General features: G+C 56.2%; 1 protein-coding gene across 2 annotated transcripts in view; it reads right to left on the reverse strand.

Annotated features, from left to right (window-relative positions):
* The window catches only part of ADAMTS14 (ADAM metallopeptidase with thrombospondin type 1 motif 14), a gene marked incomplete at its 5' end in the record, with an annotated part of 76,202 nt that extends 64,114 nt beyond the window's left edge, over window positions 1–12,088 (reverse strand). For both annotated transcript variants that reach the window (XM_081105070.1, XM_081105069.1), the window contains 2 exons: window positions 9,967–10,394; window positions 12,007–12,088. In XM_081105070.1, the coding sequence (XP_080961196.1) occupies window positions 9,967–10,394; window positions 12,007–12,088 (510 nt within the window). The remainder of the gene's footprint in view (window positions 1–9,966; window positions 10,395–12,006) is intronic.
* Window positions 12,089–14,612: the final 2,524 nt, after the last annotated feature.

Raw genomic sequence — 14,612 nt, forward strand, 5'->3', positions numbered from 1 at the left:
TGCCAGGATTGCCCTTCCAGCCCAGCTCAAATGCCATCCCATCATCTCTCCATGCCCCCAGGAGCTCTCGGTGGGTATGTCTGTCTGTCCCTCTTGCAGACACAGCTTTAGGAGGACAAGTACTGATCCTTGCCTGTGACCACCTTTGGATCAAAACACGTTCAACAAGCATCCCTGGCGCCAAACCTCCAAAACACTCCCCTGGGCTATGGCTCTTCACGAGAGACCTGCTTTCCCACTAACTGGCCGCGGCTTAGGGGACCGAGCTTCACCTGGAGCCCCCCCACCCAGGGACCGTGAGTTATGAGGTGACGAAGTATTAAGCACTCGGTGCACCGGGCCAGCAGCCTGCGGGGCTGGGGAACACAAGGCCTCTTTGGGCTGGAGGAGCTAATGCGGAGTGTGAGCGCTGCCAGCCTCGAGGGGCGGAAATGAACCCCTCTTGTGGGCTGGGGCGGCTGGGGGTACGGCTGTTTTCTGGAAGATCAAAGTCATGAATGTTTGGTTGGCTGAGAAGCAAAAGCCGACAAAGGGCGTCCAGCGGCCGGCCCGTGGGGAACAGGGTGTGCATTCAGCCAAGCGCGTCCCCACGTTCCCACCGTCGGAGGTTTCTCTGCAAGGGGCCTGTTCAGCGACGTTGCAGAAGCAGAAGAAAACGAGACTGCGGGGTTTCTTAATGTTCCACGACAAGCAGCGTGCACACAACCGCAGCCCACGGCCCTGCAATCGGTTGAAAACGGATAAAACATCGGCGACTCGGGGCTAAGAAACGCCAGGTTTCTTCTGAGCTTCAGATCCCAGCGAATGGGGCTGTTGACATTGGTGTTTTCTTAGTTGGCTCCCAGTTTTAGGAAAACAATGGCCCTCACAGTGGGAGCCTCGTAAACACCTCCACCTGGGACCCAGGCCGAGGACTCCCAGGGCCCCCCCACAGGGCAACCCCTGGACCAGTCGCTTTCACACGCATGCTCTCAAGCTGTTGCCAGGCCATCGCTTCACGGCCATCACAAGGCTGATGACCTTGAGTGACTTAGTGACATTTACTCGTCTTTTCCCACTGACTTGAGAGAGGTCACCTGGGACTGGGGCGGGGGGGGGGGGAGCACTGGACTGGGAGTCAGGCACCAGACTCCATCGGCCCTGACAATCGCCTACTGCACGACCCTGGGCGAGTCCCTTCCCTTCCCCGAGCCTCCGCTTTCTGGTCTGGAAAGTGAAGAGGGGACCGAGAGACCCCCATGGCCACTTCCGGCCCAGCTGTGTGCACGCAGGCCACAGTCAGGGTTACTGTGGAAATGACGCTGAGCTGGGATGCACCACCGAGGTGATCATAGCACAAGGATTATCTGTGCTGACGAGGAGCTCCGTGGCGCTGCCTGGGGCCTGCGAGTGTTCCTGTGACTATTGTTGTCTTGGAAGGCTGAGCAAGGCCCACGTGCTGAAAACGGAATCTGGGCCTGGCAGGTGGCTGGGAACTTCCCAGTGTAGGGTCTAGGGAATGCAGAGACCCCCTGGGCCCTCCCCGAGGCTCCCCGCCCCCCCCCCCCCCGGGCCTCTGCCACACTGACACTAGGACGCAGCTGGAAGGCAAGGGCAGCCCCCACCACCCTCAGCGCTCCAGCCAGGCGGAGATGCCAGGGAAGAAAAATAGAAAGTGCCCCCAGACCAGCCCTTGCTGGAATGGGAGTCTGGCTCTGCTCAGAGGAGAGGCAGTGAGGTGATGTCTGGCTTCTATTCCATATCATAAATAAGTTATTATTCCAGCAAGACACAGCTGTAGGGAGGCTGGGGAGCTGAAGCTGCAGGATCACACCACCTCGAGGACTGGAAACCCAGCCGTCCACTCAGACAGGCCCAGGGGCCTTCTGGAAGCAAGACGAGCACTGGACCGGGCGACCAGGGATCTGGAAACGACCCGCCGTGGGCTCTGCCTCACTTTCCATACTTATCTAGGCACCGTGGCAGCACTTTAAGTGCTCTTGACTCATCTTCTTTCCCGCCATTTAAAGGCAATGCTGACGCTGCTGAGCTCAGCCCTTTACACATGACAGTTCTATGAAGTGACTACTATTCTATCCCCACTTTACAGATGAGGACATTGAGGCACAGAGAGATCTGGAAACTGTCCAAGGCCACCCAGCACGTAAAAGGCAGAGCTCGGATCTCAAACCAGGCGGCTGGTTCCAGGGGCCATGCTCTCCTCCGCTGCACACACTGCCTTACATGGGCAGCCCCTGGCCTCTGGCGAGCAGCCCTGCTGTGTTAAAAAAATAGAACACTCTGCTTAACGAACAGACCACTTTGCTTAAAAATCCATATTTCTGATTTCTCCTTAAAACACTCAAAGGTTTTGCACCACCAAAATGCCGCTCCCTTTAGAGAGGGCATCGTCCCCTCCAGTTTGCACAATCCCCCCTCCCCTGCTGGTAGCTGACGCTCTTCTCTCTCTCCTGTATTCCCTCCTCCTGGAGGCATCTGAAGTCAAAACCTCCTGTGTCCCACGGCCCAGCCCCGTGCTCCGCACTCAGAGAAATGCGAGATGTAAGGCACAGTCTCTGATTTCTGAGAACTGAATGCCCACGATGGGGAGGAGGGGGTGCATCAAGCAGAGAGAAGGGGAAGGCACCATGGGGGGTGAAAACAGAATGAACAGCGTCAGAGGGGCCGCAAAGCGAGGCATGAATGCTCTAGCCTGGCTGGAGTAGAGGCTGGAGATGCAGGTGGAGGTGAGGCCTACACCAACGTGGGGCCAGACACTCCCTCCCCTTCACAGGGTGCTCAGCACAGACACGTGAGTGCAAGTGGCCTGCAGTCCAAGATGTACGGAGACAGGTCAGCTAGGGGGCTCTGTGAGGGCACCATCGAAACTCCAGGCCTCACACTCCACATCCCCAGGGGCAGGGCTGGGCAGCAGGGCCGAGCAGGGCTTCCGAAGGAGCTGCCAGGACAGCCCGCTCCCTGCCCAGCCAGCAAGGAGCAGCCCCCAGAGCAAGGACAGGTGTTGGCACCAGGACACCAAGGAGCCACAGGCAGAGCTGCCGCACCAGCATGCACGAGCCATGGGAAAGATACCTCCCCAAATGCTAACGTGACTCCTGCTCACAACTCTGTGCTCCCCAGGGCCACAGGGACAAGGCGACGCTCCACGGGAGGCAGGGATTCCCACACTGCACTTCCATCCCGGGGAGAGCTGGGGCGACTTGCCATTCCTTGAATCCTGTGAAGACATCCGGTTTCCTCTCCTGCAGGATGCTTATAGAGCCTACCTCTTGGCTTTAAAAACTCCTACGGATGCTTAAAGGCCCAGCCCAAATGTCCCCTCCCCTAGGAAGCCTTCCTTCCTTCTCAGGAAGCACCGCCCTTCTCAGCACCCACCTCCACGCCACCCACTGAGTGCATTATGCTTCCCTGCATTTCCACAGAACCCTGAAGTTCACTAGTGGTGTGGGCTGCCTTGTTGCACACTCTCTACTGTGCGTTGGCCTTGTCTTTAAACTGTGGGCTTCTGGAGTTCAGGGAGAGAGGGACCTAGTTCTACGCCTGCATCTAGGCAGGGACCCACTGATTGCTAAGGGAATGCTCCACTTAGCACCTCTCAGTATCCCCGCCCACCATCCTGGAAGGCCTCTGGGGAATTGCAGCCCAGTTGTAGAATTCACAGTCCGTGCACTGAGCAAGCTCGATATGACCCCTTCCTCAGAGAGAGCTGCTGCTGCGAAGGAAACAGGCCTGGCCAACCCGGGCCCACAGGTGGCCTCAGACTCGCCCGAGAACACTGGTCATCTAAGTGCTGCTACAGGGCAAGGGGCTCTCACAAGAACTGTAATTACTGCATTCATCACTGTAAAGAAGTAATAAGTGTTACTGTTAGTAACAATCCCCATTTTTACGGCTCCACCATGTACCAGGCCTTTCAGTTTTTATAGTGTCTTATTTAATCCTCTGAGCAACCTTGGCTGCTCTTCTCCTCTCCTTACAGATGAGGAATCTAAGCAGAGAGATTTAGAAACTTACTCAAGGCCACACAGCTAGTCTGTATCAGAGCAGGGATCCCACACTTTCACCCTAGACCAGTGGTCGGCAAACTGCGGCTCGCGAGCCACATGTGGCCCTTTGGCCCCGTGCGTGTGGCTCTTCCACAAAATAACGACTTCTGCGCGAGGGCCATGAAGTTTCAATCGCACTGTACGTGCGCGCCCGCACGTGGTATTTTGTGGAAGGGCCACACTCAAGGGGCCAAAGAGCCGCATGTGGCTCGCGAGCCGCAGTTTGCCGACCACGGCCCTAGACTGTACCTCTTAATTACGACTAACAATGCCTGCCATTGGCCTTTGTATGGGCCCGGCACTTTTTATAACAGTGTAATTGAGATATAATTCACATACCATACAGTTCACGCATTTAAAGTGTAGGTTCAATGGCTTTTAGTTATATGCATAGAGAAGTGCAACCACCACCACAATCAATTTTAGAGCATTTCGTCACCCCATAAAAATACCCCAGACCTTTTTAGCTATCAATCCCAATCCCCGCCCCCAACTCCCCATCATTGTAATCCCATTTTTAAATTAAAGGACTGAGCTTAGAGAGCTTCTATGACTTGTATAATATTAGACAGAGGCAAGAAGAAGGGCTGGGACTCAGTCTCCCCTGCCCTCTCCCCACAGTCTGCCAGGGGTCTATTTAGTGCAACTCGTTAAGAATGCACCATCTGCAGCCCTGGCCAGGTGGCTCAGTTGGTTGGACGTCGTCCTGTATGGCAAAAGGGGGCAGGTTCGTTTCTCAGTCAGGGCTCACACTTAGGTTGCAGTGGGTTCTATCCCTGGTCAGGGCACATACTGGAGGCAACCGATTGCTGTTTCTCTCACATTGATGTTTCTCTCTCTCTCTCTCTCTCTCTCTCTCTCTCTCTTTCTCTCTCTCTGTTCCTCTCCCTAAAAACATATCCTCCAAAAAATCCACCATCTGCATCTGCATAGGGTGGAAAATGAAACCAGATGGTGACAGATCTTACACGTGCGGCTACTTCCGCACCAGTCCCGTGACTCACAGAGGCAGCGCAGCCAAGCCCCCATCACCCCAGTGCAGGGCAGCAAGGCCCAGGACCCAGTGAGGACAAGGCCCCACAAAGAAGCAGGGACCCCACTCTGCTCACCCCATTCCTGTACCTCAGAACCCCTATAGGACCCACAAGAAGTGGCCCTCACTCCTGGCCCCCATATTCCTCCCAGGGATTCAGAGGCACAGCCACTAGCAGAGGGTCTGTTCTGCACCTGGCCCCCAGCCAGGGGTCCTGCCCACAGGCCCTTGGAGGTCGGGGGTCACGGGAGCATGGGGACTGCTGCAATACCTGGTCAGGCTCCCCAGCGGAGGCTCTGAAGGGTACAGGTTGCTGCTGTCGCCTGGGCACAGTCTTAACCTGGAACCCTAGCGTCTGACAGCCACCCCCACTCCCAGAAGAAACACTGCAGTAGGACTTGTCTCCCCACCTCCCTTCTTTCATTCTCCCACACATCCTCAGGCTTGTCTCAGTCAGGTGTTCTCTCTGCTGGCCAGGCGCCCCACACTTTCTTCCTTGTTTATTTATTCACTTATTTTTAATCCTCACCCGAGGATATTTTCCCATTAACTTTTAGAGAGAGGGAACGACAGAGAGAAATACTGATGTGAGAGAAACACATCGATTGGTTGCCTCCTACACATGCCCTGACCAGGGCCAAGGCACGAGCTGGGGAGAAGCCTGCAACCGAGGCATGTGCCCTTGACCGGAATCGAACCCAGGACCCTTCAGTCCGCAGTCCAACACTCTATCCACTGAGCCAAACCAACTAGGGCTTTACAATGTTTAAAGTCTTGAGTCAATGCCACCTCCTCTGGGGAGTCTTCCTGGATGCCCTAACCAAAACAAATGGGTGCCCCTGCTGCCGCCTCACAGAATTTTAATTTGTTGGCTTTATATCTGGGTCCCCATTAGCCTACAAACTCACCAGGGCAGGGTCCTGGCTCCCTCAGTCCTGGACCCTCCCAGCCCCGCTCCCCAGCTGCGATACCAGGCCCTCCAGAAGAGCAGGTGGGACTTAAGGTAGGGTACTCATTGCTCAGGTTCAGGCATGAACTAACCGCAGTGCACAGAATCCCCCCAGCGGCTGCCCCAGGTGCCCAATGGTGACTCTATGGATGGCAGAACAATTGGAAGGGGGGATGGTCATGGCCCCCATTGTAGGTTCCAGTTAAAAAAAGATCGAGCCACCAGTTTAGACACAATGCTTCTCACCAGAGCAGCTAAGATGCCAAATGGCTGCAAGGCTGGCAAGAAGGCTTTGTTCAGACCATCTTACAACTGGCACGTTGGCTCGGCTGTGAGGGCCAAGCTCAGGACTGATGTCTTTCCTCTCTGCCCCAACAGCCCAGCCCAGGCCTGGCACAGAGCATGCCCCAGGACCCACCAGGAAGGGAGGAGTCAACTACGGGTTTACAAGGGCCGGGCTCCACGCTCCCCCAAAAGGCCTGCCCCATCACAAAGTGCCAATGCCGGAGCAGGAAAGGGCTCTAAGCTCATCCATTTCCGCCTCTGCAACATACCGAGGAGGCAGGGGAGGCCCAGAGAAGGAAGGCAGCAAGCCCAGGGTCACACAGCCATACCTCCCGACCCCCCACCCAAATTCCTCTCAGAAGCAGGCTGCCACATCCCTGCCCTGGCCCACCTCTCCCATTCTGCCCTCCTCACGGTCAGACCAAGGCCCACCTGCCCACAGTGTCTTCTCGGATCCCCTCCCAGCCGCATCCAGCCTCACCCACCTGCTCAACCTCTTTCCTCTGCCCGGAATGCCTGACTTACCCTTTGGACCCAGCAAACTTCTACTCATCCTTCAAGGCCCAGTTCAAACACCAACTTCTCTGACACCTCAGATAGTAATCACTCCCATTTACTGAGTCCCCACCGCACTGTGTTCTGGAAAACCAACAAGGTAATGCAGACTCTACTTATGGGGTCCCCACTGATTGGCACCCAAATTCCTTAGGAGCAGGGACCTGACTGTGCAAAGCAGGGTAATAAAGTATCTGCCTACACAGTGCATACGACTGAAGGGCCTTAACCGTCAAGTCCTATGCTACGGGGCGCTGTCTGCGTTATTGTCAGATCTCCTCCCCACGGCTCAGTTTCCTCATCTACCCCACGGGTGCAGTTCATGAATGCACATGACAGCACGTGTGCTGGGACGGGATGCACGCTGTGCCCGGGCGTGGGAAGGACTGGTTCCTGCTACTGTTATTATTTGTGTCACTTTCACTTCCCTTCATCTCCCCGTGGGCCTTGCTCATGGCCAGTGCTCAGTTCATTTTTTGTTTGGAATGAATGACTTCGGCACTTGAGATGTTGAAGAAAATGAGGATAAAATCCAGAAACCACATGAAGACCCAGAGTTAAATCTTATCATCAAAATGCTGCTTAGTAGCCTTCTGAGTCCAAAGGTGGCTCGGCGGGGACACAGTAAACAGTCCCTTGCCCTCACAGAGCAGGTTTCTGGAATGGGCTGGCAGTGAGGAAATCTCTGCTCTGGGGCGGCCTCTGTGCTGGGTGCGGCCCGTCAGGAACCTGGACGGGGAGGCCCCTGGGATTCGGACTGAGGGACTGGCCTCTGGAGACCGTCAAGGGCGCAAGCAGTGGCCTGGTGTAAACACAGGCCCAGCCTGAGGCTCAGCCCTGTGAGGTCCATTTCTACCCCTGACCATGGACAGGGGGACCAGGCGAGCCTCAGTTCCACTGCAGTACAGGCCTCCAGAAGCCCATCACTGGACAGCCTCTGAGACCTGATCCAGCTTCTGCAAATGTCACAATGAAGCGATTTCCATCTGCCAGGGAGCATCAGACCCTCTTTGGACAAATGAGAGTAAAGCCCAGAGATGGAGAGTGGCCTGCCCAGGTCACACAGCTAATGAGAACACTTATTCACAGGCCACCAAAAGTCAGCAACGTTGGCTGAGCAATGCCTGGCCCCAGGCCCACCGAGCAGCCTCCCACCCCCAACAACCAGAGTGCCGCTCGTCACTGTGCACCACAGCCCGTGGCCACGTGACCTTGCTTCACGGATGCTGGGTCGGGGTCACGAAGGATCCCTGCATCATCTAACAGTCAGCGACCACTTATCAATGGGCTGCTGAACGAGTTCAATGACAGGGAGTTTTCAGGAGGCTCAGGGGATGGGCAGTTACTTTATTAATGGTGATGACCATCCACGGATGCCTTTGGTCCCCGGTATACATCTATGGCAGCAGTCAAACCAGCGGGAGACCCAGCCTGTCACTGCACGGCTGACAGCCTGCGTGGCCGATGACCTTAGAAGGAGTTCACAGGTCATTCAGCCACGCCACCAGTGTGCGCCAGCGCTTTCTGTCTCTTCCAAACGTCACCTTGGATTTTCAACCCAAATTTGTGGCCACAGCACAGCGCTAGCCAGCAGGCTGACTGAGGGCTCCTGCTGCACAGACTGCTGAGCCAGGGCGGGCCCGCAGCCAAGGCTCCCCCTGGCATCAGGACAAGGTCTTAGCCTTCTGCCTGCAGCTGTCCTTACATCCTGGGTCTCTCAAAGCCTGCTCCACAGAACCCTCGCGTTCCAGGTGATTCTAGCACACGCTCAACTTTGAGAACCAACTGCTGCCTAGACCAAGCCTCTCAAGGGAGGCCCTAACACCTCCCTTGGTGTTAAATGGGCAAAATCTGGTTTTTTGAAAGGCAAAAAAAATTAGTCTTTATATGTAAAGCGCAGATATGCATACAGGTTATAAACATATATTCAGTTGATCTATGGTATTAAAATTTCATGGAAGTGGCGATTAGGAAAAATGTCTAAGAAGGCTCTTGGGCCGGGGGGGATGAAAGAAAGATTGAGAAGCACTGGCCTAGACAGAGGCAGCCATTTGTCAGGAAGGTCCCTCGGAAGGATGGGAAGGCGGTGAGAAGTGCCCCCAGCGCTGCCAATAAGGGAAAACCCCCTTTTCCATCCCCCCATAGGACTCATCCCTCTCTTAAAGCTGAAAGGCAAAGGGGCAAATGGGTCCTTTCCTGGGATACATCAGCTCATACCTGACCAAGTAGAGACCACGCGAAGAATGCCTACTGCTCTGAGGCTGCCACACAGGCTCAGGAGGGCCTGGCACACTGAGGAAGGAGCAGTGAGGGGACCAAGACGCAGCAGGAATTGAGGGTGAGAAAGAGAGCAGCCACTCATGGCTTTCTGGTTTGCAGTGATGCCTGGGAGGAGGGAGCAGGTCCTAAGAAAGGAACTCAAAGAGCAGAGCTGGCAGAAACAACAGGCTGGCTTCAGGGACCAGGGTTAGCAGGGGACATAACAGTAGCAATAATAGCCACTAATACCAACAGAGGCTGGACCACAAGCCAGGCAGGTGCGACCACCAACCCTGCTGCCCAGGAAAGCAGATCATGTGATCATCATCAGCAGGGACGGTGTCTGCCTGAGGCCCCTGTAGCCCCAGAGCCTGGACAGAGCTGGGCCTATCGGCACACGCAATAAGCATGTGCAGAAGGAATAAACCCTCACTTTACACACAGGAAAGAACCACAGGGAGGGCAAGTAACTTATCCAAAGCCTTGTGGCTAATAAGTGGCACAGCCAAGAATCAGTCCCAGCAGAGCCGGCCTGCCTCACCCCTGTGTGTGTCTGGGCTCAGAGATCCCTGCCAGCTAAGTTGTGGCCCCGTCTGAGGATGGTGAGGGGATGAACAGGATAAGGGATCATCCCAGCTGGGCCGCCATCCACCTGGCAGAGCATACACCTGGTGCGAGCAGGGCATGTGCGGTTTTCTTTGGAAAGCAGCACAGTCCAGACCACACAACCTGCCCACAGGAGTCCCAGGCACAGGGACGCTAAGGAGAAAGCCGGGTCTGCCCGGCTCAGAGACTGGGGAGAGGGGCAAATGCAGCTTGAGGAAAGGCTTGTCCCTTACCAATCCATCACAGTTGCTGATGGCGACGGCTGCCCCTGGCATGCCTGTGACACTCCCGGTGTAGACGCACGCTTGCTGCAAGGGCTGCCGGAAGAGCGCCCGAAAGTCCTCCTGCCACTCCGCAGAGGCTCCGGGCACCACCAGCCGCCGGTTGGGCCGAAGGCGCAAGTGCAGTTCCTCCCCAAACACAGTGACGTTGAAGTAGAGCCGGTCAGGCCGTGGAGCGGCTCCTCTGGGGCGCAGGGGGCTGCGGGCCACCCGCAGGTGGCCAGAGCGTGAGGGCGGTGCAGGTGGCCTGTCCTCGAACGCACTCCCTGTAGAGGCTGCTGCTGGACCAGACACCACATGGGAGAGGAAGCGTCCGCGGAAATCGGTGCTGCGGGGCACGGTCACACCGTAGTCCCTGAGCCTTCCGGACAGGGGCAGCCCTGCTGGAGGCAAACAAGGAGTTACTTCAGTTCAGGCTGTGCAAAGGTAAGGGACAGCCACCTGCAACTCTGAGGGTCACCCTGAAGGGACCCCTGAGCCCAAGTTCATCCATTTCTTATCTCTTGCTTCCTGAGCCCCTGGATCTCTGCACTTGGATGAAGGGTGTTCAAGTACTTTGTGGACATAAATTGTTTCTGGGAGCCCCAGGTCCTTTTCAACTTAGCAGAAGAAAACAAATAATGCCAAGCAGAGTCCTGTCACTCTAGCAGCAAGCCTTCCAACCCTGAGCACTGCAGAAGAAAGCACTGAAACACCCCCCCAAAGCCCCCAGGGCAAAGACAGGGTCTGCCCAAACATTCCCAAAGTGCTGAAGTCACCAGACCAGCCTGGGGTAGGGCCCTCCTCACCAAGCTCCTTGAAGGCAGCTGGCAAAACAAACACACCTAGAAACCCAGGGGATCCTGGGCACGCGTCAAGGAGAAAGGAGGAGCTGGAGAGGGAAGGGAGGGAATACAAGTTCTATATTTTTCCATGTTTAGAAAGAAAACTTTTTTAAGCAGCACAGTGGCTGCCGAGATTTCTACATGGCCCAGCCCCAAGCCGGGTAAGTATAGATCTTCAAAAATAAAATAAAAAGACTCACAGGGTGACCTGCCCACTAGGACTGAATTAAGTGTGAGGTCATGGCCCCCTGCTCCAGGCTGCATGCCAGTGGCCCCGTCCTCACACAGCCCTCCCTGAGCCCAAGCCAGGCCAGGCGGGAATGACAGCTCCCTGGCTCCCAGGCCTGGTGATTCATGGATCCGGGCTTGGGAGGAATTTTCATTTCCACACGGCGCTATCTCCTGCCTCCCCAGCCCCCTTCACAGCACTGATAAAATCTGGAGAATGATGTGTCCTGAAAAATCCCCCCATACGCCACTCTCCTCTGGTTTACCCATCACAGCACAGGAGCCCCAAGACTTCAGCTAGAGGGATCCATTCAGTACATGAACAGAGCTCACACACAAGCAGCCACTCTGCCTGGAAATTATGGGAGCCCCCTTTCCATGTTCAGAGCCACCAGGAGGGCACCCCACATTGCCAGGTGAGGGTGGAGTGTCTTTGGTCTGTGGGTGACTTGGTGTCTGCACAGAGCGTGACAATGCTGGGGTGAGGGAGGGATGTGTGTTTCTGGGCAGGAGTGTTCACTGGGGTGTAGGGTAATCACCTGCCAGGCTGATTCTATGTGTGTGACAGAGATTTGCACACATGTACACACGTGTGCACACATGCATACAAGCTGGAGAGAAGACATGAAAGAGGAAAACACACAGGAGAGAGAGTGTGACAGAGAGAAAAAAAACCACAGCGACAGAGAGAAAGATGTACAACCCTTACGAAGAGAATTCGTATTCCCAAATCCTCTCCGGGGTTGTCTCTCCCAAACTGGTGCCAGAGAGTTAGAGAAATCACAGGACAGGTAGGTGCACAGGGGAAGGAAAGAGAGCTTAGCCCCAGTGTGCGCACCGCCTCCGACCCGCTAGGACGCTGCGCAGGCAGCCCCTCTGGCACTGTCGGGTCACCCTGACCCGCGCGCACCCCAGACCCACGCGCCCGCCCCGCACGCACCTGGGGTCCGGCTGCCCGCGGCGGCGCAGAGCGCACAGTGCAGGGGCAGCAGGCAGGAAAGCAGCGCGCGGAGCGGAGCCATGTGGCCGCGCGGGAACGCGGGCCGGGCGGGCGCCGGAGCCCCGCGCTCCGGGCTGCGGACGCGGCTAGGGCGCGCCCTGGGCTGCTGGAGCGCCGACCGGCCGGCCTCTGCCGCCGCCGCCTCCAGCTTGGTCGCCTCCCGCCCTCCCGCTCCCGGTCCCCAGCACGGCGCCGCCGCCTGGACAGCTGGCTCCGGGCGCCCGAGGCTGCCGGCGGGAGAGCGAGGCAGCCAACGTGCCATCGCCCCCGGTGCCAACTGCCGGCCGGTTCTCTCGCGCCGTGAGGCTCCGGGACGCGCGGGAGCGGGCGAGGGGGCGGCGGGGCGGTCCGGGGGTGGGCACTCGGCGGGGCGGGGCCGGGCGCCGGTCGGATGGGGGGCGCCGCGCTCGGGGGCGGGGCGCGGAGCTGGGGAGCGCAGTAGCCTGCGGCCCCGCCGGATCGGAAGTGCCACGCGGAGCCACAGCTGCGGCTCCAAGCGCGCGGGGCGAGGGTCCCGCCAGCCGCCGGGGCTCTCCCGGAGTGGCAGCCCGTAGCTGCTTTCCCTGGCTCCTTCGCTCCCCTTCCTTAACCTGGGCGGCTCTCTAGAGCCACAGGGCAGAAGGGATTTCCGACTGCATTTGAGAGGGGAGACTGAGCAACCCCGGAGAGTGTTTCCTTAATGCCCCCGCTAACCTTCAGACCACTTGGATCTGCCTATTTTGCAGACTACGGCTCCCTCGGCCCCAAGCGCAGTAACTGGCCTGTGTCCCAGTCAAGAAGAGCAGGGCTGAGCAAGGTGAAGAGAGAGCCCTGGCTTTACGACAGCTCTGATTGAAACCCTAGCTCTGAGCCTCCATGTCCTCATCCATGAAATGGGTGTTAATTATAGCACATAGTAGGTGTTCAATAAATAACATCGATTTCCACCCCTGGCACCTGCCACACAGCCTAAGGTGGGGGAAACAAGAGTCAGAGAGGAGAGTGGATGCTGGTTTTGCAGTGTTGCCAAGACCGGTTCAGTAGTCAGGCAAACAGCCCAGCTCCTGCTCTGCTCCCCAGTTCTACTCCATAAATGTGCTCCTAATGATTTGCAAATGAACTATATTTCAAGCAATCCAGAGGAGGGAATAGGAGATTTTTGTTTTTTGAGAACTGTGGAATAAAGAATCTTTGTGTAAAGTGTAGAAAGACCCTTAATCTTTCTGCCTTTGCGTTCAGACATTGTGTTGTAGGGCTTTCTTAAAGGGAGGTCAACTTGCGGATGGAAATTCTCTAACCTGACTTCTCTTGGGGATCCCTGGGTTCCTGAGAAAGGACTTGGATTCCTTCCCTCTTCTCCCCACAAGAGGTGTCCCAATCTGCACCCTTGCTGGGCTCTGACTACGCTCCTGCCTTGTGGGCGGAGAACTGGAGTCTTCATCCCCATGGCCCCAGCACCTGGCTCGGGGACTCCTCAGAGGTAGTGCTTGTGGGATGAATGAAATGACACTGAGGTTTTGGAAGGTCAGTGCACTTATGAAGCAGGTTCAGAGAGCTGAAGTGATGTATCCCAGGTCACACAGCCCATTGGTAGCAGAGCTGGGATCAGAACCCAAGAGTCTGGTGCTGAGTGGAAGAGAGGCAAGATTGGCAGTCAGGAGACTGTGCTAGGCTGGACTTTGCCAAGCACAGACCATGGGCAAGTCATTTTCCTTTGGGCTGCAGTAGCTCTCTGTCAAAGGGAAAATCGTGAGGAATACTGGAGTCACAGATGCAGACTCTAGAGAGCTGTGGAAATGCAGAGTGTATTCTATTCCAAGCAACACCAGAGCACCTGGTTACAGTCTTCCCTCTGTATACTTGGGAGATGGTTCCAGGACTCTCAAAGACACCAAAATCACGGATGCTCAAGTCCCTTATGTAAAATGGCGTAGTCTATGCATATAACCCATCTTCATTCAGCACGTGGCAAATTCAGGTTTTGCTTTTGGAACTTTATATAATTTTTCCCCAGGTAGTTTCCATCGTTGATTGAATCCTTGAATGTAAATCCTGCAGATACGGACAGCTGACTGTATTTGGAAATGGCACCACCAAACTAATCTATATTAGGTTCGGGAAGAGTAGAGTTCCTTTTCCCCATTTTCTGTTCCTTTAAAATCTGTGAAGTCAAGAGCCAGACTGGCTTTGTGTGTGAAGGCTGAAGGAGCAAGCATGTGAGGGGTAGGTGTGTGTCCGTGGGAACGTGAGATGACCAGGCCTGGAACCATCTCCACTCTGGCGCTCCATGAACCCACGGAAAGAGCTCAAGATAAAACTTCCCCCCTTCTCAGGGTCTCGGTTTTCCCAGCTGCAGGGGGGGGGGGGGGGCCTGTGGGGACAGAAGGGAAAAGTTATGGCTTGTGATTGCCAGTTCTCTCCCTGCTGCAGGCCACCTCAGAGAAGCTGGCCTGGAAAACTCAGGCCTGAGGCCGCTCCCCGGACTCCACCCCATTCCGGCCTTAGATTCGGTAAGTCAAGAGGGACAGACCACAACTGGGACCCCAGCAGCCTGACGCAGGAACAGT

Source organism: Myotis nattereri (assembly GCF_964212035.1).
Source record: "Myotis nattereri genome assembly, chromosome: 13".
Classification (NCBI taxonomy): Eukaryota; Metazoa; Chordata; class Mammalia; order Chiroptera; family Vespertilionidae; genus Myotis; species Myotis nattereri.